A 26,950-nucleotide genomic window follows, 5' to 3' on the forward strand; every position below is an offset into this window, starting at 1 on the left:
CTTAATTTCCAGTTAGATTCATATGGTTTAAAGCCTTGAGCATTAGATTTAGTGCCTTCATCTTTATGCCCGGTTTAATACATAAAGGAACAATATCACCCCACAATATTTCCCACGGTCTACATGTTTATTTGGGGGGACTAAAGAACATTTTTAGGGGGCTTAAACCCTCTAAAACAGTTCTAATATTGTCCATATTGACCAGATTTGTTCTTGATCAGCAAATGGTGTGTTTTTTTTTTTCTGAGATTGATTGATGGTTCAGCTGATCTAGAAGCATAATCAACCTGATCAAGTGGTCGACTTGCAGAATAATCACTTTTAAGCTGAACAGCAACACCATGCAACAATACTGTATGTTTTCCCTGGATAATCAACTTTTCTACAATCTTGACCTCGGAAGACTATCTCAGCTCAGACCATATGACCATATATTTTTTAACTAGTGTACAACTAGCTCTCTCCAAGAGTTTTCTTAAGCTCTCAGATCTCATCTTGACTTCCACAGTTCCCCTGAACTGCCGTTTCTTTAAATAAGTCAGCGCTAAGGAATCTGCAAGCTAAGCACTATAAGCATCAACTATTTTAGATGTTTGTGTTTTATAAAGCCTTTGATTAGCTGTTCAAGCCTAGGTGAGAAGCCTATGGTTGTTGAGTATTAGTACAAGGACAAGTATTTGAACATTCAGATCATTTATGAGCGTATAACAGTTCCTAATTACAGCTGGTGACATACCTTAGTACTGATCTGCTAATCAGTTATAGATAATTAACAATATATACTTAAAAAAAAAAAACATTCTAGATATGCTAAACTGATTAATCTCCATTTGCTCAGACAGAGCTGTTCCCATATTATGCATGGCAGTGCTGCCATCTAGAGGTTGGTGGAATATTATACAACCGGAGAGGTTAATGCAGCACAGACTATGGGACCTGAATTAAACAGTAATTAAAAAATAAACACAGAAATTATATATCTTTGAAAAAGCAAGGTGCCACCCAGATATACTATATATCCATATATTTGTGGACACCTTTTATAATGACTGCATTTAGCTATGCACAGACACAGCTTGCCTTTTCTCAGCAGAGACGTATTGCCTTTTTTATAGAACTAAAGAGCAGATAAACATGAACCTATTGGCATCATGTCTAATGCCATACATGGGTGAAAGTGGTATAAACCCCCAACATATGAATTTTATTAATTTCCATTGAGGAGAATTTTAGCAGTAATGATGTGGAAACTCACTGATACCTGTAGATGGCAGCACTCTTTTAAAAAAAATCATTTGTAACATGGACGTGACAGGAAATAAACAAATGTACCCAGCTAAACAAGTTTTTAATGATTAAGGAGGATTTGAACTTTTACATTTTTCTAATCTAAACTACACTTTTAAAATAAAATGCCATTACTCTCACAATGCAAATGCTAATTTACTAAGTTTCCCCATCAAACATTTTAAATTTTACCAACAAGTCTTATTCAGGGTTCATTCACCTTTTACAGGGTAAAATTCAAGCACTTTTCAAGCACTTTCAAGGCTTATTTTAATTTTTTTTTCAGCACCTTTCAGCTGTGGTAAATTAATGATAATGCTGATATCTCAAAACTGAGATTCAGCGATAATTAATATATATCGCAAAACTACTCTCCACACTTCACAGTGACTATGTTACTGAGAAAAAATACTACTAAGCAAGTAAACAGCAGGAATTATGAATTTATTGGTGTCAGTTTCACACGATTTAAATACCAATGTTCTTCTCTGTATGTTTACCCTATTTATTTAATTGAGCAGTTACCGTATGTCAAATTTTGGGGTGAGCTGAGAGCATACATACATAGATCACCTGTCTGTAGAGTTTGCTTGCTATCCAACTTGATAGGGTCAGAAATGAAACCGGGACACAACAGATTACTAGGCACATTGGCGTAGGAACTGGGGGGGATATTAGAAAAAGGTGGATTTGTCCCCCCCAAAATAAAATGGTTTCGCTCAGATCAGCTGTACTATTAATGAGAAGACAGGTGACCGCTGAGTAAATGGGAAATCTCTTAACGCCAATCACGGAGCTGTGCTGGTGGGGGGGAAGCCCCTCCCCCGCTGTGAGATTAAGCAGCGCGATCGGAATGCAGTAGCTGATTTTAAACCAGATCTGGATATACAGCGATTTTTCTAACAGAAAGGTAACGGTAGGCTAAACATGTAAACCATGTTAATAAGTTAAACTGCTATGTTTCTGATAGCTGGTTAAAAATGCACTAATCAAAACATACCAACTCTGCGCTTAATAAAATACAGCCTGTGACAGTCAGTTAGTTTAACTTTGGAATTAGCTTAGTTTAAGAAAAACAAAACTATATAATGTTCAGCTTACCCTGTACCTGACTAGCTAATAACTATTTAATTTTCTTTCATTTAGATAACTCAGTCAGCTAGAAGCTGGATGTAGGGGATAGACAGAATTTAGTATACAACACTTTATGTAGTTTAAAGCAGTTTCTTAACCCTGATCACTGCCCTTAAAATTGTGTTTTCCACCAGATCCAACTGATTAGCTAATAAACAGTCCTTTACTCAGTTTACCTGTTAAAATCTCTTAGCCCCCTATGGATCATAAATTAATCATTATGTATGTCCAGCAGTGTATTAGACACATCATACCATCACTTACTTTATTATGTGCACTTAAAGCAGAGAAAGCTCTACAATATGCAGAACAGTGGGAGTATGCAATAGAATATGTAAGAACAGGGTTAAGAAACACTGATCTAATCTGACTTCTGGTCATTTGTAGTTTACAAAAATCCCTATGAAACGTAAAGTTACATTCTTTTTCATAAAAGATGTGCTTTCAGTAGAATAATTAAAAGTGCGGGACACAATGCTAGTCAGTTTGGAGAAAATGTAAATATACAACATGCAATACATAATTAATAATAATAATAATCAAATCTGTTATATTATTTTAAATATTAGGTGATAACTGATCAGTTTTTGTCATATGTATATAATTCAGACCTTCCACGTATAATGTTTTCTAACAACAGTAAATGTAACGTGGAGTAACATAGGTTGTAAAATCACCTTTACATGGATGTAACTAATAATAAACAGAATACAGAAAAAAATGATTATTTGGGATTAAAAGTAATTCTGCAAATGTTTTTCTAGGAAACTATAGGGTGGGCTTTGGTTCATATTAGCAAATGTGTCCCCCCCCAATATCAAAACCGCTCCTACGCCCTTGACTAGGCAAATAACTTTCAGTCATTTTTTACTGAATGTAGAGGTGGGTAACCCAGGTCCAGAAAGTAAGAATGCCACCCAGGGCTTTGTACTGAGCGGCTCTGCTGCAGACAAAAAAAAAACCCTGGGTTGGATTTTTACTTTCTGGACCTGGGTTACCCACCTGTAGTATTTTCCTGATAATTTAGTTTCTTTATCCCGGGTGCATTGTACAATCTGGACTGAAAGTCATCGTTTGCTTGAGTGTAAAAAAATAATAAAAAATGTAAAAAATATATATATATTTTTTTACAGTTAAACATACACTAGGGTAGCACGGTTTGACAGGGTAGCAGAACACGACAGAACACCTGCACTGTTAACGCGGCGTCAGCGTCCTCAGATCTGAACTGGAGATGTTTTGTAAAGAAGAATGGTCCAAAATACCTTCAACCAGAAGCCAGACTCTCATTGGAAGCTATAGGAAGAGTTTAGAGGATGTTATTTCTGCAAAAGGAGGATCTACTAAATATTAATGTCATTTTTCTGTTGGGGTGCCCAAATTTAAACACCTGACTCATTTTGTTTAAAACATTATTGCACACTTTCTGTATGTCCTATAAACTTCATTTCATTTCGTAAATATAACTGTGTTTATCTGCTTTATGATATATTTAACTTGGTGAAATTGCTGATCTAAACAACCAATGATTTATAAAGGAAAATTATAAAAAATGATCAGGGGTGCACAACGCAAACAAACAAACATGTTGGGCTTTAATATGCTTTATTCACCCATATCACCATCGTCTACCAAAACGAGACTGTGGGGGACAGAAGTAGCATTGTACCGCTGAGTTCTAGCAATGCTGCCTCACTGCTGCATTCCAAAATGCACTTCTTCATAAAGAAAAAAAAACTTACAAAGGTCAAACCATTCATAGTTACCTCAAATATCCTGTACTTCACCGTGAATAGATACAAAAAAAAAAAAAACAGTAGAGATCATTTCAGTTTAAGATGTATGTTACAGTGCTAGCTAGCTAAGGCTAATCTAGCCAGATAAATGTTAGCAGAGAGACAGCAAGCTAGCTAAACACGGTCCACCGGCTATGACTTAATTAACCCTGAACTGGTTATTTTCTCAGTTTAACGTTAGGACAAGTTGGGGGTAACTTTAGTCAAGCCATAGCTGCTTAGCTAGCTAGCTAGTTAATATCCTACCGTACGGAGCCTGGACTTAACCCTTGTGTGATGTTCATATTTTTGTTACTCGTTTACTTTGTTACTTGTATTTAATTCAGAAAATTAAGCAATTTTATATTCAAATTCTTTACACAAGCAATATAAACAGCTTACATGGTTAATATTTGCCCTTTACCTTTCTTATGTTACATTTCTTTCAAAAAGTGCTACTCTTTTTTTTTATTCGTTTTTTAATAAAATGTAAAAGAAAATGAATTAAACTGAAGATATGAGTAGAAAATTTGTTTAGTTTCAAATTTACAAATGAAGCAATGTTTATTAGCCCTTGGCCAAACATACCGTATGTAGTATAAATGTGTGTGTGGGGGGGGGGGGGGGGGGGGGGTTTACAGTGTGTGTTTATTGAAAATATGTTTTGATATATGTTTTTCACAAAAAATGAGCCAAGGCCAATGAGTTTGAGTTAGAAAAAATTTTTTTTTTTAGTATCATTTGATGAAAAATGAAAACGGGTCCCACAGACCTGAACACCACACAAGGGTTAAAAGAGTGTACTTACATGCTTAACAGGACTGAATTTAGCATGTAACAGTCGTGTTAGAATTCATTTAATGTCTGATTTTATATTATAGATTAACGTGGATACAAAAGTTAGTTCAGAACACGTTCACGTTTCACAAGTTCAGTGTTTCTTTAACTGAAAGTGCTGATCCAAACAACCAATGAAAGGAAAATATACCACTGTCCTTTAAACGATACTATCATATACAATTTAATATGAACTGACCTCATATTCTGAACACATTCAGAAGAAACAAACTCCTGAAAGTGGGCGTGGCAGAATAAGACCGATCGTAGGAGTTCTGATGTGACGTCTGCTCAGGTGATTGATTTGATAATAAGAACTGAATGTCCAAATCCTTACAGGCATATCAGTGTTGCATAATGTGTAAGGAGGGTGTTGAAACATTAAGAAGATTACAGCAGCAGTGTGCTGACATTCTCTCTCTCTCTCTCTCTCTCTCTCTCTCTCACACACACACACACACACACACACAGGTCCTCTTACATTCTAAAAGAGTACACAGATACGCCTACACCAGTGCAGATACCATGCTGTAGTTACTGTTGAGTCTATGATTCTGTTAATGATAACAGCAAAGTCTGCCTTTTGGAAAATAAACTCCCTTTAATCAGCTCATTTTCAGTTCATATTTGTGACCATAGAATAGACTTTATATATTTTAGAATAGAGTTATACAGTAAGACTCCTCTTTTTCACTGGATGAAGTCGCTGGTGTGGAGAAAAGGGTATAAATTGAAAATATATATTTATATAATTACATTTTGCACTTGCACACAGTACATATGTACAGAAATCCCAAAAATAGAGTACAAATTTAATACTGGACACATTATATCCATAATCTCATAGATATAAAAATACTTTTAAATATTGTGGGGTGTTTTTCATTTCTTCATTAAATATGATGAATTTGGCTCCAGAAGGCGTTTCGTTCAGGCCCAGCGTCCACTGGAGGCGAAATTGCGGCTGACGGAGTAGCTGTAGTGCGAGTTCTGCTGTTTACCCCACGCTCCGAACGGAACCACGATGATGGTGCTGTTATCCTCCGAGCCGTACTGCAGAGCCTGCAGCAGCACAAACACAGCAAACAATTCACACACCCTCTGTTATGAAAGAATGAAACACTTCAGACACTCAGCTTTAAACTGTATAACTACACTATAAATAATAAGTAATAAGTGGGCTCATGTGTTTAGAATGATCTGCATTATAAGGAGTTTCCCATATTAAATATAATTATTCATTATAATAATAAACTAAACAGAAAACATAAAAATAATACTACAAAACATGCTGTACATATGGCAAGCCAACTAAGGCAAAAAGCGTGGGAAAGAAACGCCTCCACGTGTAAAAATATCACGTGTCCACACGTAAAAAAAAATCACGTGTTGACAGATTAAGACGTTATCTTTTTTACGTGTAAATTTATGCAGTCTGTACATCATGTGCTTTTTTTTACCTGTACAGAGGTAGATGTGAAATAGGGGGTACATCATCAGACATCCCAAGTTGCAAAAGTTGATTTCAGGGAGGTTAACCCCCCCCCCCCACCCCCCACCCCCCGCCAAAAAAAACAAAACAAAAAAAAAACTTGCACACACACCAAAGGATAACGAAACTTTACTTTTATATTAATAAATTTTACTTGTTTATTTAAATTAAATTTAGAGTATTCAGAGGTGAAATGAGTTTTATCTTTTTTCTTTTTTTGAAAAAGGCCCTGCCTCTGCTTTCCTTTTTTTTTGGGGGGGGGGGGGGGAACCTTTATTTGACAAAAAATGACAGTTACAACATCACAAAAAAATGCACGACATCAAAAACATTTCATATCAAATTACAATAATTATTAATATTTCCTTCGCCATGATCTGCTTTCTCTCACTCACTGAACAAATCCCGTCCGGGAGGGGGAAAAAACACTGCCCGCCCACACTAAATACTGATTGGCTGTCTCACAGACTCTTTGCAGAGAACAGGCCAATCAGAACCCTCTCTGTTTTCTCTCTCTCCTTCCCACACGCGATTAGAGAAAAAAAGTCTGTGGCCTGTGTGCGCGTTTGGGGCACTCGTTCTGAATTCAGGGAGATTATATGTGACTCGCGGGCATCAGGGAGCCGCTACCGAAATGCGGGAGACTCCCACAGCTTCAGGGAGACTTGGTTTGTCTGCATCATAGTCACATGATTACAACGTTTCAGTGTGCATGAGTATGTATGGGGCTATGTCACGGTACGTTGACACTGTGTTGTAACCCACGTAAGCGCCTTATGAATATGGAATACAACACGTTGCATGACATCATGTGTTGTCAGGCTGCCTTATTACAATGCAAATGTATGCATAAGCGCGTTTACTGATTGGATGTTAGATGCCAAGACGTGTATGTACGAACAGTTTTACCGCCTGTACACGTGATTTGTTTACGTGTGGACACGTGATATTTTTAAGCGTGGAGGCGTTTCTTTCCCACGCCTTTTGGCTTTTAGTTGGCTTGCCATATGCACACACTGTCTTCACTAAAATGTGACATGTCTCTGTGTTTTGCAGGTTTCCTGGACTTTCCCCATAGAATGTTTTACCCACTGCTGATTGGCTACCTGCTCAGCGATCACGTGAGCTGCCTCCACTGGGTCGTAGCACTGGTTGATGACATCACAGACCTCTTGGTTGCTCATGATAAAGTTTACGCCGTCGGTTGTCAGAGCCAGAAATGCATCATGAGCATGATGTATCTGTAATATAAAACCAATAATCCACTATGAATTATTAAATAACTACTATGATTACTGAACATTTTTTATTTCCACTTTAAATTATTCTACTATAATCTACTACTATAATCTACTAATCTAGTATAATTTACTCAGGAGCCACTATGAACTATTCCATGGGTGTCCAAACTACGGCCCGCGTTTCCTTTTTTGGAGCAGCCCGCGAGGTATTTTAGAACTAGAATGAAAGTTGGCCTGCTGTTAAGCAGGTTTTTATAATGTGAGATTCAAAGTTTGAACGCTAGGTGTCAGAAACGGGCCAAAGAGTCTAAAAGCGGAGAGAGTGCGCATTTCTAGCTCAGAAAAACGGGCCAAAGAGTCTAAAAGCGGGGAGGGTGCGCATTTCTAGCGCAGAAAAACGGGCCAAAGAGTCTAAAAGCGGAGAGGGTGCGCATTTCAAGCGCAGAAAAACGGGTCAAAGAGTCTAAAAGCGGAAAGAGTGCGCATTTCTAGCGCAGAAAAACAGGACCAAAGAGTCTAAAAGCGGAGAGAGTGCGCATTTCAAGGGCAGAAAAATGGGCCAAAGAGTCTAAAAGCGGAGAGAGTGTGAATTTCTAGCGCAGAAAAACGGGCCAAAGAGTCTAAACGTTGCCGTAATTAAGGAGTTTAATATTAAGAGACATCATGAAATTAAACATCAATTTGAAAAATCTTAGTTTACACAACACTGTCAAAGATAAAGATAGTAAGTCAAGTAAAATGGTGTGTAAATGAAATAATCAGGAAAAAGTATTATTTAAAGTGGTATATTTCATTACAGAGTGTGGCTCGTGACTTCAAATATATTTCTCCTTCTGGCCCCCAACAAAAAAAGTTTGGACACCCCTGAACTATTCAGTATCCACCATGAATTATTCAGTAAGTACTAATAAGCATTTATCTACTATGAACAAATTTAGTATCAACTGTAAATTATTCTACTACAGTAAATAGTATAAAATGTATGTTTTTTAAAGTGTTAAATATTCACATTACAGAAAAAAGAGAAAATAATTCAAACACACACACACTCACTGTAGTGCGAGTGGTCTCTGGTTCTGCGATGACTCCGAGGTTCTTTAAGTCGAAGTCGCCGATGCTGCGGGTCATGGCCAGACGGCTGTTTACATTCGCTTGGCCCAGACTGTTCCACGTCACGAAACCACCACTGTTACGGATCCTACCATAACGGGTACAATCACACACACAGCTATCAGGAAACATCTCTGAGAGAATTAAGAGATCACTTCAGTTTCTGAAATTGCTATTTATAGGTATATGTTTGAGTAAAATGAACATTGCTGTTTAATTCTATAAACTACGGACAACATTTCTCCTAAATTCCAAATAAAAATATTGTGATTTAGAGCATTTATTTGCAGAAAATGAGAAATGACTAAAAAACAAAAAATGATGCAGAGCTTTCAGACGTCAAATAATGCAAAAGAAAACAAGTTAATATTCATAAAGTTTTAAGAGTTCAAAAATCAATATTTGGTGGAATAACCCTGGTTTTTAATCATGCTCTCCTCCACCAGTCTTACACACTGCTTCATATAGGTAAATTTATGTCACTCCTGGTGCAAAACTTCAAGAAGATTGGTTTGATCTTGTTTTTCATCTTCCTCTTGATTCAATTCCAGAGGTTTTAAATTTGTCAAAATCAAAGAAACTTGTTTAAGAAAAATGTTTAAGAGCTGTATAAATGTATAACGTATATAACTCATATAATATCATATTATACACACTACTTTTACTCCCCAAATCAGAGACTGTAAAAAAAGATGGACGCCGTGTCGCCGTTTCCATTCATTTAATGAAAATAAAGCCAAAATCTTCCGCCATGTTGGCGATCCTGATACCCGAGTCTGCGCAGTAGAGACCAGAGGAGGGAGAAAGACTGTAGAGAGACAGCCTACTCATTTAAATAACCCCGCCCCTGAGGGCTGCCTCGAGGTCACAGGCTGCAGAGCGGAGCTGACGGTCTGTTATTGGTCCCGCCCATAACCAGCCCTTTTACAGTAACCACACCTTTTTTGAATAGAGCTGAATAACGTTTTTAAAAATGAATTCTGGGGGGTATAAAAAATTAACAATATAAGCAGAGGTTACACTGTTACACTGTTGCATTTAAATAAAGGAGGTAGAATTACAATAAATTTGAAAAAAAATGTGATTGAAAGTTGTCTGTTTTGCCATTGAAACCTATGGGGATGGGATGGGTGGGGTTACACAGCTTTCTGCAACCGAACAGCAGGGGGCGCCCGACCTGTGGTGGCTTCACTTTTGAGAGACGATGCTCTACACAGTCCAGCTATACACAGTCTATGCTCCAAATAATTTCAAAACAAACTCATACTGTATGTTGGGAAAGGGGATGTGTTATTTATAGCAGCCTGATCTGGTTGCACATCCACAAGTCACTTAGCCTGCCAGTGGATGCCATTCCAGGAGGATCAGTGAGACAGACAGAGAGAGAGAGAGACAGGGAAAGAGACAGATAGAGAGAGAGGGTATATAGACAGAGTGCGTACCTCTGTTTTTCGTCCTTTCGTTCTGGTGTGTGATCATTGGTCAGTTTGTGGGCTTTCCCCTTCCGGCACAGAATCGCCCGGCTGTCCCCAACACTGCCCACCACCAGCTCAATCCCGTCTCTTAGCAACGCCACTGTTGCCGTGGTCCCAACCGTCATCAGAGAGGCTGTAGAGTATCCATAGCGACAGTGTTATATTTTACAAGCATTCTTCTGGACCTAGCAGTTTATTGAGATTGTAGTTTGGTGTTTAGTTGATTTGGGTCCAGTAGTTTAGTATTGAGTTTTGTGGCACAATACTTTAGTAGTGAGTCTTTTTTGACTGTTCTGGGTCTGGTAGCAGTACTGTTTGGGTTTACAGGCTTAGTAGTTTTGTACTGAGTCATTTCGGGTCGAAGTCGTTTAGTACTGAGTAAATTCTAAGTCTCAGTAATTTGTTTTTGGGCCCAACACTTTGGTTGGTACTTGCAGAGGTGGAAAAAGTACTGAAAAATTGTAATTAAGTAAAAGTACCTTTACTTTGCCAAAATTGTACTCAAGTAAAAGTAAAAAGTACCCATCTAAAAATCTACTCGAGTAAAAGAATGTACTCAAAAAAAATGTACTCAATTTAAAATGTAATTTGAGTAAAAGTTACATTACATTACATTTGGCAGACGCTTTTGTCCAAAATATTGAAGTGCAAATAATAGAAGAGGTTAAGTACAAAAATAATAGAAGTTAAAAAAAAAATAAATAAATAAAAATAAAACATCTATAGATAGGGCCTTAAGGAGGTCAGAGGGAAATAATGGGATAGAGGAGTAGAGAAGAGGAAGAAGGAGATGAGGTTAGAATTAGTTAGTTTGTTAGAGGTGTTAGGAGAGTAAGTGCTCTTTGAAGAGCTCTGTCTTCAGGAGTTAATTAAAGATAGCGAGAGATTCTCCTGATCTGGTAGTGGAAGGTAGTTTGTTCCACCATTGTGGAACTCTGTATGAGAACAGTCTGGATTGCTTTGTGTGAATGTTTGGCAAAGCGAGGCGATGTTCATTGGAGGAGCGCAGCGGCCGGGAGGTAGAGTAAGCCTTCAGGAGCGAGTGCAGGTAGGAAGGAGCCTGTACTGTCATCACCTTGTAGGCGATTGTAAGCGCTTTGAATTTGATGCGAGCAGCAACCGGTAGCCAGTGGAGCTCAATGAGCAGCGGAGTGACATGTGCCCGTTTTGGCTGGTTGAAGACCAAACGTGCTGCTGCGTTCTGGATCATCTGTAGTGGTTTTACTACACAGGCCGGGAGGCCAGTTAGTACGGCATTGCAGTAGTCGAGGCGTGAGATTACCACAGCTTGTACCAGGAGTTGGGTGGCCTGTTGCGTCAGAAACGGTAGAATTTTTCCGATGTTGTAAAGCGCAAAGCGGCAGGATCGAGCAACTGAGGCCACATGGTGCGTGAAGAGAAGCTGGTCATCAACCATAACACCCAGGTTCCTAGCAACCTTTGTCGGTGAGAGAGAGAGAGAGAGTCGATGGTTATGGCAAGGTTGTGTTGAATAGAAGGTTTTGCTGGTATGACCAGAAGTTCAGTCTTTGAGAGGTTTAGTTGGAGGTGATGTTCTGAGAGACACTGCGATATCCGTGCAGAGATTGAGTGATCATCGGGTGAGAACGGCAGGTATAGCTGAGTGTCGTCAGCAAAGCAGTGGTAGGAAAAACCATGTGAGCGGATAACCCGACCTAGAGAGGTGGTGTATATTGAGAAGAGAAGAGGTCCCAGTACCGAACCCTGGGGAACCCCAGTGGATAACGAGTGGGCTGGGGACAACCGTCCTTGCCATGACTCCCTGAACGAGCGCCCAGTGAGGTACGAGGAGCGAACGAGGAGAAAGCGACGCCTTCGGTAGAGGGATACCGGGCAGCAGAGCGTGATGTAGGACTGCTACATGTACAGTTGTGGTCAAAAGTTTACATACACTTGTAAAAAAACATAATGTTATGGCTGTCTTGAGTTTTCAATAAGTTCTACAACTCTTATTTTTCTGTGATAGAGTGATCGGAACACATACATGTTTGTCACAAAAAACAGTCATAAAATTTGGTTCTTTCATAAATTTATTATGGGTCTGCTGAAAATGTCACCAAATCTGCTGGGTCAAAAATATACATACAGCAACATTAGTATTTGGTTACATGTCCCTTGGCCATTTTCACGGCAACTAGGCGCTTTTGGTAGCCATCCACAAGCTCCTGGCAAGCTTCAGGTCGAATGTTTGACCACTCTTCTTGACAGAATTGGTGCAGTTCAGCTAAATGTGATGGTTTTCTTGCATGAACCCGTTTCTTTAGCACTGTCCACATGTTCTCAATGGGGTTTAAGTCAGGACTTTGGGAAGGCCATTCTAAAACCTTAATTCTAGCCTGGTTTAGCCATTCCTTTACCACTTTTGACGTGTGTTTTGGGTCATTGTCTTGTTGGAACACCCAACTGCGCCCAAGACCCAACCTTCGGGCTGATGGTTTTAAGTTTTCCTGCAGAATTTGGAGGTCATCCTCCTTCTTCATTATCCCATTTACTTTCTGCAAAGAACCAGTTCCACTGGCAGCAAAACATCCCCAGAGCATAATACTACCACCACCATGCTTGACAGTAGGCATGGTGTTCCTGGGATTAAAGGCCTCACCTTTTCTCCTCCAAACATATTGCTGGGTGTTGTGGCCAAACAGCTCAATTTTTGTTTCGTCTGACCAGAGAACTTTCCTCCAGAAGGTTTTATCTTTGTCCATGTGATCAGCAGCAAACTTCAGCCGAGTCTTAAGGTGCCTTTTCTGGAGCAAGGGCTTCTTTCTTGCACGGCAGCCTCTCAGTCCATGGCGATGTAAAACACGCTTGACTGTGGAGACTGACACCTGTGTTCCATCAGCTTCCAAATCCTTGCAGACCTGCTTCTTGGTGATTCTCGGTTGACTCTTGACCATCCTGACCAATCTCCTCTCGGCAGCATGTGATAGCTTGCGTTTTCTTCCTGATCGTGGCAGTGACACAACTGTTCCATGCACTTTATACTTGCGTATAATTGTCTGCACAGTTGCTCTTGGGACCTGTAGCTGCTTTGAAATGGCTCCAAGTGACTTCCCTGACTTGTTCAAGTCAATAATTCGCTTTTTCAGATCCACACTGAGTTCCTTTGACTTTCCCATTGTAGCTTTTGTAGCTGAGTCTAATCACTGGGTCAAATGAGCCCTATTTAAATGGGCTCATGAGAAGTCAACAGCTGTAGTCAATCAGAATCACTTACAAGAAGTGAAGAGGCCATGACATGAAGCTAATTTGATTGACACAACTCGCTACATCACCAAAATTGACAAATTTTGTTGCTGTATGTATATTTTTGACCCAGCAGATTTGGTGACATTTTCAGCAGACCCATAATAAATTTATGAAAGAACCAAATTTTATGACTGTTTTTTGTGACAAACATGTATGTGTTCCGATCACTCTATCACAGAAAAATAAGAGTTGTAGAACTTATTGAAAACTCAAGACAGCCATAACATTATGTTTTTTTACAAGTGTATGTAAACTTTTGACCACAACTGTACATCAGTAAACTGGCTGCTGATAGCTGCCACTTTCCCAGTAAAGAATGAGGCAAGTGCTTCAGCCGTAAGGAAGGTAGCCTGAGGAGGAGGTGGAGGGTTGAGTAGTGATTTGAATGTAGCAAATAGTTTCCGGGAGTCTGTGAGGGAGCTGATTTTTTTGTGATAGAATTCAGCTTTAGCAGTGGTGAGGCTGGCTGAAAAAGAAGCCAGGAGCAGTTGGTAGTTTTTTAGGTCTGTTTCTGTTTCTTTCAGCATCTCTGAGTTTGGAGCGTAGTTCCCTGAGCGTGTCATTTTTGAGCCATGGCTGCGGTTTGCTTGGTTTAATGGCTCGAGATGTTTGAGGACAGAGGTCGTCCAAACAGGAGCTTAATGTGGAGCAAAGAGTATCAGTGGCATCATTAACATTGAGTGATGAAAATGAGCCTAGTGGAGGCATATTGTCAGTCACCAGCGAGGAGTACTGGTCTGCTGGGAGATCTCGAAGATTTCGGCGGAACGAGACCATAGTAGGAGTAGCTGTGGGTTTTTTCGAAATGCGAACGTTGAGTTGCATGAAGAAGTGGTCTGAGAGGTGTAGAGGAGTGACAGTTAAAGAGTCGGTGTCACAGTTACATAGTTACTTTTATTTATTTGATGTAAAAAAGTACAACAAATCATAAATTAAACAATGATTAAATTAAATAATTTAGATCTTTCAGGCAGTATTTGTTCAGACCACCGCATAAAGCATTTTCAAGAACAAGTGGTATAGGTTTCTATGATCCATTTTTTTCTTTACTGTTAAAAAGTTATGGTCATATAAGTGACTATAAATACTTTTTTTCACGTAGTTTTACAGTTTATCATTATTTTTTGACTTCTATTTACATGTTTTTTAACATCCAAGCAGATGTTCCTAATAAAAACGTAAGGAATTATCATTAAAAACATATTAATGGGTAGCATAACTCGACACTCAACACCGGTTCCCCCGAGCTGAGCATACAGACTCCAGGCTACACAGCTGATTAACGCAGTGTCTCTCCCGCTAACCGTAATAAACACTGCTGGGAAAAGTTCAGCTGTGCTGCCATGGAGAACAAAACTCAATTTTCTTTCAATTCAGACAATTTGTTTTTTTTTCCCAGCATTTCATTTTTTACTCAGTAATGGGTCATTTTCCAATGTAGTGAAGTAAATTACTTGTGTCAAAATGTACTTGAGTAAAAGTAAAATTACCAACTTTAAAAACTACTTTAACAATTACAGTAATGTGAGTAAATGTAATTAGTTACTTTCCACCTCTGGGTACTTGTTAGGAGCTATCATTTTGGGGCTAGTTCATACCATTGCCATACATCTGCATCTGCGCAGCCAAAGCAGCGTCCACCTGAAGGAAGGCTTCAGATAACACCACCTCCAAATCCCACTCTTTCTCCAGACCATCTCTAAAACACACAGACATACATAACATGTCCCATGTATATCATCAGGTCTAGTACAGGTCTATTTAAGGCTGTGTGGGTCAGTGTGTACCTGATGTAGCGTTCCATGTGTGTGGAGCAGAAATCAGCAGCCTGAGCTCCACCGTGTCCGTCGAACAGAGCGAAGTACAGTGTGTTGGGTGTGAGTTCGGACACTCTGAGCCGGTCCTCGTTGTTGCGCCGCAGTCCGATGTGTGACGCGCAGCCCACGGTGCTGAGGCTGAGCCGGGGGATAGGGGTGCCATACCGGATGCTGGGGGGCAGCAGAATCGAGGTTTCTATACGGTTATCCCAAATGCCAAAGGAGTCCCATGTGGTCGGCCGCCCGCTGGCATCGGCGCCCAAACGGGCTGCAGCATAAGAGCGGACCACCGACACCTGCCCACACACACACCGGCCCCCCAACACACTCACACTGCGAGCAGCCGGGGAGAGAGAGCGCTGGAGCATGCGAGAGAGAGAGAGGGCTGAGAAAGACATTGAGATAGATGGATACAGACAGAGAGAGAGAGAGAAAGAGAGAGAGAGAGAGACGCAGCAATAGGTTCTTCTTCAGGTGCCTCAGGTGACCCCCTAAAAAGAAAAACACAAACACTACTATAAAAAACTCATTAGTAATTATTCAGTAACTACTTCAGTATCCACTATGAATGTTTTAGTATATACTAGGAATTATTCAGTGTTTTCTATAAATATTTCTGCGTTCAGTATCCACTATGAATTTTTCAGTATATACTAAGAATTACTCAGTGTTTTCTATATATATTTCTTTATTCTGTATCCACTATGAATAGTTTAGTATATACTAGGAATTACTCAGTGTTTTCTATATATATTTCTGCATTCTGTATCCACTATGAATTTTTCAGTATATACTAGGAATTACTCTGTGTTTTCTATATATATTTCTACATTCTGTATCCACTATGAATTATTCAGTATATACTTGGAATTACTCAGTGTTTTCCATAAATATTTCTGCATTCAGTATCCACTATGAATTTTTCAGTATATATTAGGAATTATTCAGTGTTTTCTATAAATATTTCTGCATTCAGTATCCACTATGAATTTCTCAGTATATACTAGGAATTACTCAGTGTTTTCTAAATAAATGTCTGCATTCAGTATCCACTATGAATAATTCAGTATATACCAGGAATTGCTCAGTGTTTTCTATATATATTTCTGCATTCTGTATCCACTATGAATTTGTTTAGTATCTACTAGGAATTACTCAGTGTTTTCTATAAATATTTCTGCATTCTGTATCCACTATGAATTTGTTTAGTATCTACTAGGAATTACTCAGTATTTTCTATATATATTTCTGCATTCTTTATCCACTATGAATTATTTAATGACAGCAGGGTCAGTAAATCACTGTGTTGAGTATCTGTGACCGATCTTCTCTGGTTGCTCTGCTCTTACACCCCCTCAGCTTCACTATAATATCCCAACACTGTAATAATAATAATAATAATAATAATAATAATAATAATAATATCTCGTTATGCTTAGACATTTAAATTCATATATCTGGTATAAAATCAGTAAACGGAACTTGCCAGTATGTTTTTCAGTCAACAGCACCTCCGCGCGCTCCCTCGGCCGGTGTGGGTGTGTGAAGGTGGCTGCTCGTGTGTGTGTGTGTGTGTGTGTGTGTGTGTGTATGAAAGGTCAGCATGTTCAGCAGGTCACCGGTTTCATATTCCTTTGACAGAACGCGGAGGTGTTCATCTGCCATCCAATCAGGAAAGAGGGCGGAGCTTGTTACACTTAGGAGCTGCGCACGTGAAAAAATGCGCGGACATACTGACCTATGTGACGTCAAATAAGTTATTGCACAATATCTCTATCTGCCTTTTCCTCTCACTCTCTCTCCCTTTTTTTTCTTCATCTCTCTCTCTTTATGATTGGTGGATGGTGAAAGTGTGCAATATTTCTTTAAACAAAATTTGTCAGGTGCATAAATTTGTGCACCCTTGTCGTTTTATTGATTTAAATACCTTTAGCACTAATTATTGGAACATGAAATGTGTTTGGTAAGCTTATTGACCCTTGACCTACATTTACAGGTGAATCCAATTATGAAAAAGGGTTAATGAGACCAATTGCAAGTTTTTCTCCTCTTTACATTTTCTCTGAAGAGTGGCAACATGAAAGCCTCAAAACAAAACTCTCAAATGACCTGAAAACAAAGATCAATATCATTGTTTAGAGGAGGGATACAAAAAGCTCAATAATCTCAGAGATTTCAGCTGTCAGGTGAAGGAAATTGAAGACCACAGACACAGTTCTAGTTAAGGCTCTAGTTTTAAGCCAAATCATATATATATATATATATATATATATATATATATATATATATATATATATATATATATATATATATACTGTATATATATATATATATTAAAAAGAGTGAGCCTCAGACTACAGCCTTGTCTTACTCCTTATGACTGTGGCAAGAAATCTGTTCTGTTCTCTCTTTTTCTCTGTTCTCTCCTTTCCCTCAGTCTCTCTCTTTGTCTTCCTTTCTCTGTCCTCATCCTTCTCTATTTCTCACAATGTCATCATCTTTACCTTTTTCTGTTCTCTTTCTTTTTTACTCGCTGTCTCTCTCTTTCTCTTCCATTCTCTGTCCTCAGCTTTCTCTCTTTATTCTCATCTCATCCCTCTCTTTCTCTCTCACCCTTTCTGTCCTCATCTTTCTAACTGTCTCTTTCTCTCTCACCCTTTCTGTCCTCACTTTCTAATGGTCTCTTTCTCTCTCACCCTTTCTGTCTCTTTCTTTCTCTCTATTTATCTGTCCTCATCTTTCTCACTCACTATCTCTCTTTCTCCCCCTTTCTCTGTCCTTAGCTTTCTCTCTTTATTCTCATCCCTCTCTTTCTCTCTCACCCTTTCTGTCTCTTTCTTTCTCTCCCTTTATCTGTCTCTTTCTTTCTCTCCCTTTCTGTCATAATCTTTCTCTATATTCTTACTCCCCTCTTTCTTATTCTTCCTTTCTCTGTCCTTTTCTTTTTCTCTCTCATCTCTCTATCTTTTTCCCCTTTCTCTGTCCTCAACTTTCTCTCACTGTCTCTCTCTCTTTTTTTAAACCTCATCTCTCTCTTTTTTGACACTGCCTCTCTCTTTTTCCCTATCCCTGTCCATTTATCTGTGCACTTCTCTCTTTAAGTCTCTTAATTTTATTTTATCTATTCCTCTCACTTTCTCTCCTTCTATTGTTTCTATTCCTCTCTCTCACGTTCTTCTCTCTCTCTCTCTCTCTCTCTCTCTCACTCTCTTTTTCTCTCTGTGATGTGGTTCTGTTGTAAACACTCTCCCTAAATAAATCAGCAGAGCGAACTCAAAACAAAACACAGCGGCTCTAATACTGCCTATATTATTCATACAGAACCAGGAGAGGGAAAGAGAGAGATCGTGAGAGGAAGAGAAAGAGAGAGGGAGAAACAGAGGAAAAGAAAAAAACAGACAGAGAAAGACAGAGAAAGAGTGGAGAAAGCAGTCAAACAGAGTTTAGCTTAAAGAAAGTGGGGCAGATGTTCCACTGGGTATGAATCTGACAGCTCAATTGTGTAATAATTAAATCTGTGTGTGTATATATATGTGTGTGTGTGTGTGTGTGTGTGCATGTTTCATGTGTGTTTTCGATTTATCTATATTTAACATCAGCTGTTTTTCATATTTAGTGTGTGAAGTTTAAAAATATTTATTTTTAGTTTATTTTTAACAAACCTATTTTTAGGTTGACACTTTTTAAACACACACACACACACACACACACACACACACAGCGCAACTCTCAGGCCCTGCAACACACATACACTCCCACACACATAATGGAAATGATGAAATATTCATTCAGCAGTACTCTAAACCATTAGACTGGAGAACTCTGTAGAACACACTCAGGGCCTCATTCAATCAAACTGAATTTAAAGCAATGGCCTAATAAACAGCCCCTCACACACAGCACTGAAAAGCCTTTTCCAAATACTTTATGATTGGATTGCATTATTTAATGAGTAAATCACAGTCATATAAAAACAAATCACTTTAATGTGTGAAGCTGCTAACTGCACAATCTTGTACAGCTACTGTAGGGCAATGCTACATCATTTAATGCATTTAAACATTGTGAAGTGCTCAAAACTATTTTGAAACAACAATTGTATCTATACATATACATAATGCATCCATATTGCTGCAAAACCTGACATGTAGTCATAGTCATATGAAAAAGTTTGGGCACCCCTATTAATCTTAATCATTTTTAGTTCTAAATATTTGGGTGTTTGCAACAGCCATTACAGTTTGATATATCTAATAACTGATGGACACAGTAATATTTCAGGATTGAAATGAGGTTTATTGTACTAACAGAAAAATGCGGGGAAAAAGCCATTTCTGCAAGCACGCCACAAACAGAGTCGCCTGAGGTAGGCAAAAGGCAAAAGCACACCTCAGGCGACTCTGTTTGTGGCGTGCTTTTGCAGAAATGGCTTCTTTCGCATCACTCTCCCATACAGCTTCTCCTTGTGCAAAGTGCGCTGTATTGTTGAGCGATGCACAGTGACACCATCTGCAGCAAGATGATGCTGCAGCTCTTTGGAGGTGGTCTGTGGATTGTCTGTTCTTGACTGTTCTCACCATTCTTCTTCTCTGCCTTTCTGACATTTTTCTTGGCCTGCCACTTCTGGGCTTAACAAGAACTGTCCCTGTGCTCTTCCATTTCCTTACTATGTTCCTCACAGTGGAAACTGACAGGTTAAATATCTGAGACAACTTTTTGTATCCTTCCCCTGAACAACTATGTTGAACAATCTTTGTTTTTAGATCATTTGAGAGTTGTTTTGATGAGCACATGATGCCACTCTTCAGAGGAGATTCAAATAGGAGAACAACTTGTAATTGGCCACCTTAAATACCTTTGATTATCATGATTGGATACACCTAACAAACCAATTTTGTGCTTCAGTAAGTCAGTAAAAAGTAGTTAGGAGTATTCAAATCAATAAAATGATAAGGGTGCCCGTACTTTTGCACCGGTCAAATTTTGGTTTAATGCATATTGCACATTTTCTGTTAGTACAATAAACCTCATTTCAATCCTGAAATATTACTGTGTCCATCAGTTATTAGATATATCAAACTGAAATGGCTGTTGCAAACACCCAAATATTTAGAACTAAAAATGATTAAGATTAATAGGGGTGCCCAAACATTTTCATATGACTGTATGTCTCAGGTATGGCAAGTATGTAAATGATTACAGTGTGGTCTGTGCAATTCATGCCTCTTTGATGTACTCAAAGACATTTACCCAGTTGACTTTGAGGACCATTAAGGATGGAACCATTACTGGGCTAAGAGAAGCAGGATGGTTGGTTTGCAGGTTTTTGGGGACAGTTCTGGAGGCCTTGTGGTGAACATTTCAATGTATGCCTTTGCTGTGAAGCAACACACTGTCCCAACTGTTGGTGTGGTGATCTGCAGAGCCATCACATATGACAGTCAGCCACCAGATATGAGGGACACTAACAGTTTTGCGATGTGTGCAGAACATCCTACGGATGTGTTGCCTACTAACTGGCATTTTTCAGCAGGATAATGCTCCCAGGAATAACTCCACCAGTTTTCAACAGTTCCTTGGTCTGCCTTTCTCCAGATTTATTGCCATTAAGCAAATAGAAGGCCAGGTGGCAACCAGATTCAGCAAACTATATAAGTGTGCAGGATCTACCGGCCCAACTGCAACCCTATATACACTGTGTTCCAGATTATTATGCAAGTGATTTTTCTTTTCTGCAGATTTTCATAAATGATTAAGTATAAATCCAGATTTTTATATATATATATATATATATATATATATATATATATATATATATATATATATATATATATATATATATATATATATATAAAATGTATTTATTTATTTAAACAAACCTCCCAATGATAACAGTATTCCACAGTATTAAGCAGACCACAGGTTTCAAGCAATATGGAAAAGAAAATGATCTCTCTGCTGCTGAAAGGAGGTGGCGATGGTTTGTTTTGGTTATTTTTAACAAATTACTGTTATCATTGGGAGTACTGTTCAATAAAATTGAATTTATACTAACTTTCATTTACATTGACCATTTAGGAAAAGCTGGGAAAAATATAACTTGCAAATTTAGAACAAATATAGTAAAGCGTACTATAAATAATCTCTCCAGACAGCTAACTGCACACTGTGCCAACTGAACAGTGAAAGGAAAAAGAGAGGATCAACACTATCTGGTAACATTACAAAAATATTTTGTCGCGATACTAAACCTATGCCAGGCTAGGCTAGGCTATGCTTCTGTGAGACATCACAGTGTCATAATCCAACAAATAAAAACATAGCTTATTGTTTTATCAATAAATTTAGAAAATTTAGTGTGGTTTATTTTGAGGTAAAATAACATGATGGTGAACAGGCTTTGAAAACAATATAAATGTATACAGTGGCATATTTAACATTTATAGCGCTCCACTACTGGACTGCCCCTGGAAGCATTCAATTACCTGTAGAAATGTTTCTTTGCACGTTTCCAACATTACTTAAAAGTTGCTGTTTGGAGCTACACTGTGACATTGCGAGTATGAGGCCAATATATTTAAATTAACCTCATGGTAATATTTAGTGTGGAAGACAATTGTGTTTAGATGCCCTAATACAGTATTTTCTTAATATCTGCTTAGTCAGATTTTACTAAAACTACAAATCTTCATTCTGAAGACCTAGGGAGTTCTGGGAAAGCACCACACACTTTAGCCACACCCACTTTCCCAGCGAAACCCACCCATTTTACAGCAAAAAAAAAAAAATAATAATAATAATAATAATGTGAGTGGGTCAGTACAGGGAAATGCTGGTCTCAGATCGAAAAATGGATTTGAGCAATGGCGCCTTTCCACAAGTCATCTAACCTTTGACTAATCAAGTCAACCACTAATCTTTTCACCAGATCCAATTTACAGGTGAATCCTGGTGAGCCCTAAAGTCTCAAATAGCATTTACTGTGTGGTGACATGCCAAGTGAGTGCCTGTATTCAGTGCTATATTTATTACACAGGTGCAAATAGTGAAAAGTGCTCATTGCTTTTAGGAAGAGACTGTGACTTATGGTTACTCAAGTGAACCAGTTATATGCTTCATTTGACACCTGGTAACAACAATGTTTAAAATAGATTAAAATAGATTTAACAGACACATTATAAACTAGGTAGAAACTAAGTGTAGCTGCTTGAATGTTTATAAGCTGTTGTAACAAGAGTTTTTTAGTGAATCTCCCAGTCCATATTAATGCCTGTTGGCATTAATATTACGAGTCTGGTGATTTCGAGTTCAAGGCCGAGGCTGTACTTCAGATCCATTTGGAATGTCTTCGAGTTTTAGAGAGTATCTTTACTCATAGGTACAGTAAAGTTCAGTCAGTGCTCTGCTTCAGTTTTGGGTTGTGTCTTTGAGCAGCAGGTAGATCCACGGAACATCGAGCGGAAAACATTATTTTTCTTCCTCTTGTTTGCTGCTTTTCCGTATGGTTGCGAGTGCTCAGAAAGTGAGATGGACTTGCGCAGGTTTCCAATTCGCTGCTCGTGTTCCCGGATCTTCTTTTGCAAGTGGTTCTGGATTGCGAATCCAAGAGACTCCATGTCCACAGCCGCACCGTAAACCTCCCACGTCATGCCCTGCTCGTCCCAGACCACCTTGGGAGGAGGACCTTTATCCGCCTTGTCTGCCTCTTCTGTCTTTTCTCGTGGATCCCCTTCCAAGCCAGGCCCAGTGGAAGAAGCTTTATAGTCCTTGTCTCTGGACTCCATTGGAAAAACCCCTTTACTGTGATCAGGCAGGCTGATGTCACTGACCGTGACCTGGGGCAAAGCCAGGCTGTTCGACAGAGAGGAATGGCTGCGCAGCTCAATCTCTATTTGACACACATGCTGGAGAGACGGTTTGTGGCTATTCGGGGACTTGTAGGGGGGCGGGCCCAGGAATTTAGGCTTTGCTCCCTCTGTAGCTACAGTGGTTGATGATAACCCTGACGGCCAGTCGGAGTTTGAACTACTTTCTGGACTAAGTCCGTTTTGCAATCCTATACTGCAAGCAGTTTCGGGAGACTTCCCATTGTTGCTGAGGTCAGGGTCCACTTGGATCCAGGGACGAAGGGTCAGGTTTGGGCTTGTGTTTGTGGACTTGCAGCTCACCTCCACAACAGCCTGGATGCCAGCATCCACATAAACAGGCTCCATCTTCAAAGCAGCAGTTTGAACAGGAGCAGGATCTTCTAGAGTCATCGTTGCTGCATTCTTGAAGCTCTTTAAACTTTTATTCCTCCTCTCTCTCTCTACTTCTTCTCTCGTAATCACTTTCCTCTCAGCTTCTTTCTTCTCTTTCTCTGCCTTCTCGTGCTCTTTCCGTTTGTCCTCCTTCTCTTGTTCTTCTCTTCTTCTCTCCTCGCCTCGCTTCTCCTTCATCCTTTCCCTCAATCTCTCCTTTTCTCTCTCCTCCTTCTCCCGCTCCTCCCTCTTTCTCTTCTCTGTGACACACTCTCTCTCTTGGGTCATGACATTCGTGTCTGCCTTGCCTACCATCTCCTTCAGCTGTGCTGCGGAGGGGGCTGTTGCTCCTGGTGATAGCTGCTTCCTGTCTTGTGGAGAGATGGGACATTTCGAGGCAACCTGCAGAGCGAGGGCTCTTCCTTTGGGAATCCTTGCCACCTGCATGTCCTCGAGGATGTCTTCTCCTTCTTTAGTCTCTTTATTCTTTTCCCGACCGCCCTTCTCCGCCTCTTCTTCTATACAGCCCTGAGGGCTTTCTTCCTTGGTGTGTTCTGTACCTTTGTGCAGGACGCTCTCTGCTTGTTGCCGGTTTGCCAGTGTAGATGCTCTGTCTTCAGTCTGAGATGTCCTCAGTTTAGGGGAAAGTGAATGCATGGCCTCTCTGCTGCCTCCTTTTCTGCAGGCATCAGTTTTTTCCACTGTGAGTGAAGCAGCAGAGGTGGATTTGAGCTTGGGGCTGGACGTGGCTCTGGGGATTTGAGAGAGTGATGCTCGCTGCATGCTCTTTGGCGAGTCTGTACATGTTATTACAACAGCTGAAGCAGTTTTCTGGAGGTTCTTTGGAGACTTGGTGGACATGCTGATCTGAGACGATGAAGTGGTTTTATGGAGGTTCTTGGGAGAGTTTTTAGCATCAGCCTTTAGTTCCCCTGTTCTGCTGCTGCTGGGAGACTTCAGCCTGCGCTCAGTGGTTGCTGCTGTTGCCGTAGTCTGAAGAGGAAGAGTCAAGCCCTCCATCCCAACAGCATGTTTTGCTGGAACAGTTTTACTTGCAGTAGTTGCAATGGCACCAACTGATGACGTGACTGTTGTACACTTTTCTGTTGTAGTCTTTTTAGCTGTAGATGCTTGGAGAAGAAGTGATTTCGATTTGGTCAATGGCGATGTGACAAATGAATTAGTTACTGGCGCTGATGTGCTTGGTGTATCAGCAGTGGCTGGCATTTTTGGTTGAATCAAGGCATCTGTACATGTTCTTTTCTCTTCAGACGCCAATGGCCCATTTCTTCCATTTTCTCCTCTTACACCCAAAGATGTGGTTGCTTCTTTGTGCTGGTTTGCCGGTTTGGGCTTGTTGTACCTAGGTGAATGCTGGTAGCTTGGGCGGGGCTCCATCTAACAAATTGTTCTTGTTAAAACTAGCAACACATAAATAAAAAAAACAACAACTGGCTGGTTTTGTGGATTTCACAAACAGGAGCAGAGAATGGAATCCTTGGAGTCAGTCTGTGGCTGAGACAAAACAAAAGTAGAAAACAAAATGTTAAATGATTTTGCGCTCATAAACAAATTAGTAAAACAGTAAAATTAAAACTCTCATTATCTGAACACCCACTAAGGTTCAGTTTTAATTTAGGCTAAACTTTAGGCTAATTTAGGACTCCCCCTATCACTAATGATGCCCCAACACCAGGAGGGTGAAGACAAGCACATGCCTCCTCTAATACATATGAAGTAAGACCCTGCCTCTTTTATAACTGCTGCTGCTGCAGCATTGCCAAGTAGAATCTCAGCGCGCTCAGAGGAAAGCGCGGTTCTGATACATCAGCTCACAGACGCCTTGTGCTAAGCGACATCACCCTTTGGACTGATGAGGCCAGAAAGTGCCATCTACTCACCCAGAGAGAGCAAGGCTAGTTGTGCTCTCTCAGGGCTAAAGATGGCAAGCTACATAAACAGGATTCAAACCGGTTCATTGTGATCATAGTGGCAGCGCCCTAGTAGGGTGGACCACTCAAAGCCCCCAGATTAATTTTTTGTAGTTTAATGCAGTGTTCACACCTAAAAGTCTGGACGACAGTGTAACCAAGGTTATACTGTATTCTGTACATTTAGTCATCATCACCTACGAGGTTTGAGACTCCCTATACTTTTTATAAAATATTGTCATTTTGGTTGCCTTTCCAGGTGTTATAAGGAAGTGTGCTCCCCAGCAAGAATCCAATGGTGTAAGCTGGTGTGATGGTCTAAATGTGGTTAAAAAGCTGGTTATCTGTAAATCAGATTTTTTACTTGGTTGACCAGCAGTTTGTTCACTTTCAGTTTCATACCTCCTAACAACATTCTCTTACATCAGTCTCTGTAGTCATGCCTGTGTGGTAATTAAATATTGATAGCATACAACTCTTACTCTGACATCTGGGCGTGTAGTTATGAACATGTTTAAATTATTTACTAAAGTGGTTCTTTCTCACAGTCCTAAGAACCTCATGCATGTTCCTGCATTGTTTCCACTCCAGTACACCAAAACACTTTACAATTAGGCTGTCTTAATATTTGTAATAATGAAAAGTAGCTTCACTGCTATGTTATTGTAATATTATAAATTCAAAGGCATTACATTGTCTTAAAATGAGAATAATAACATTTGTCACATTATTTCTGTTTATTGCAGTATATAGCCAAAAATTGTGACAGACAAACAAATACAAGAATGTACATAGTGAAGGCATGCACACACAGACAATCACACAATTATCATGAAATATAACATTTTAATAAATGTGCATTTTAAGTTGAGATAATTAGAGAATTCATGAAAAATACAATAAATAGAAATCTGGTACGTCAAAAACGTCTGTAGGTCTGAGATGATAACTAATTATAAAATTACAGAAGATCTTGTACTAATTTATGGTAATATTACTGTTTTAATCTCTTTCATTTAGCTGTATCTATATGTAACTGATATGTATATGCTGAATAGTTCCCAATCTGGCAGAGGAAAGTGATTCACGCGCATCCAAAATGTAGCTCTGCAATAAAGAAACGCCGGTCTGCTCGCGTGCATTCCTGTCTGGAGCTGGTGCGCACGTACCTGAGGAAACGCGCGCGGCGCGTGATGCTTCATGCCTGCAGATCCTCGGTCGGAGCGCGCGCGTGTCCTGCTGCTCTGATCAGCGCTGCTGCTGATGATGCTGTGAGGGGCGGCGGGACAGGGCGCTCGCGTGAGAAAGCGGGAGACTGGTCACGTGACTCTGGGTGAGCTAATT

The 26,950-nt window shown here is 39.6% G+C and overlaps 2 protein-coding genes and 1 long non-coding RNA gene across 3 annotated transcripts; 1 reads left to right on the forward strand and 2 right to left on the reverse strand.

Moving 5' to 3' along the window:
* Positions 1-2,083: 2,083 nt before the first annotated feature.
* LOC125780571 (uncharacterized) lies at positions 2,084-7,817 on the forward strand. Its single transcript, XR_007423849.1, has 2 exons — positions 2,084-2,197; positions 7,582-7,817. It is a non-coding gene; the product is annotated as an uncharacterized LOC125780571 (long non-coding RNA).
* ppm1ka (protein phosphatase, Mg2+/Mn2+ dependent 1Ka) lies at positions 5,615-17,009 on the reverse strand. Its single transcript, XM_049462938.1, has 7 exons — positions 16,922-17,009; positions 15,406-15,926; positions 15,217-15,317; positions 10,319-10,484; positions 8,820-8,964; positions 7,632-7,766; positions 5,615-6,095 (listed from the first exon to the last, which is right to left on the reverse strand). The coding sequence occupies exons 2-7, from the start codon at positions 15,831-15,833 to the stop codon at positions 5,964-5,966; spliced, it is 1,107 nt and encodes a 368-aa protein (XP_049318895.1). The 5' UTR covers positions 15,834-15,926; positions 16,922-17,009; the 3' UTR covers positions 5,615-5,963.
* Positions 17,010-21,807: 4,798 nt separating this feature from the next.
* Positions 21,808-26,875, reverse strand: gprin3a (GPRIN family member 3a). Its single transcript, XM_022676752.2, has 2 exons — positions 26,776-26,875; positions 21,808-25,190 (listed from the first exon to the last, which is right to left on the reverse strand). The coding sequence occupies exon 2, from the start codon at positions 25,071-25,073 to the stop codon at positions 22,830-22,832; it is 2,244 nt and encodes a 747-aa protein (XP_022532473.2). The 5' UTR covers positions 25,074-25,190; positions 26,776-26,875; the 3' UTR covers positions 21,808-22,829.
* Between the last annotated feature and the right edge of the window lie 75 nt (positions 26,876-26,950).

This window comes from Astyanax mexicanus, chromosome 13, assembly GCF_023375975.1.
Source record: "Astyanax mexicanus isolate ESR-SI-001 chromosome 13, AstMex3_surface, whole genome shotgun sequence".
In the NCBI taxonomy this organism is placed as follows: domain Eukaryota; kingdom Metazoa; phylum Chordata; class Actinopteri; order Characiformes; family Acestrorhamphidae; genus Astyanax; species Astyanax mexicanus.

Excerpts from the sequence above, each read along its gene's own strand:
- ppm1ka (XM_049462938.1), bottom strand. The coding sequence starts at position 15,833 with ATGTCTTTCTCAGCCCTCTCTCTCTCTCGCATGCTCCAGCGCTCTCTC. Across the intron at positions 8,965-10,318 it reads CGAAAGGACGAAAAACAGAG|GATCCGTAACAGTGGTGGTT; the intron begins GTACGCACTCTG and ends CCGTTATGGTAG. Across the intron at positions 7,767-8,819 it reads CAGAGACCACTCGCACTACA|ATACATCATGCTCATGATGC; the intron begins GTGAGTGTGTGT and ends TTTATATTACAG.
- gprin3a (XM_022676752.2), bottom strand. The coding sequence starts at position 25,073 with ATGGAGCCCCGCCCAAGCTACCAGCATTCACCTAGGTACAACAAGCCC.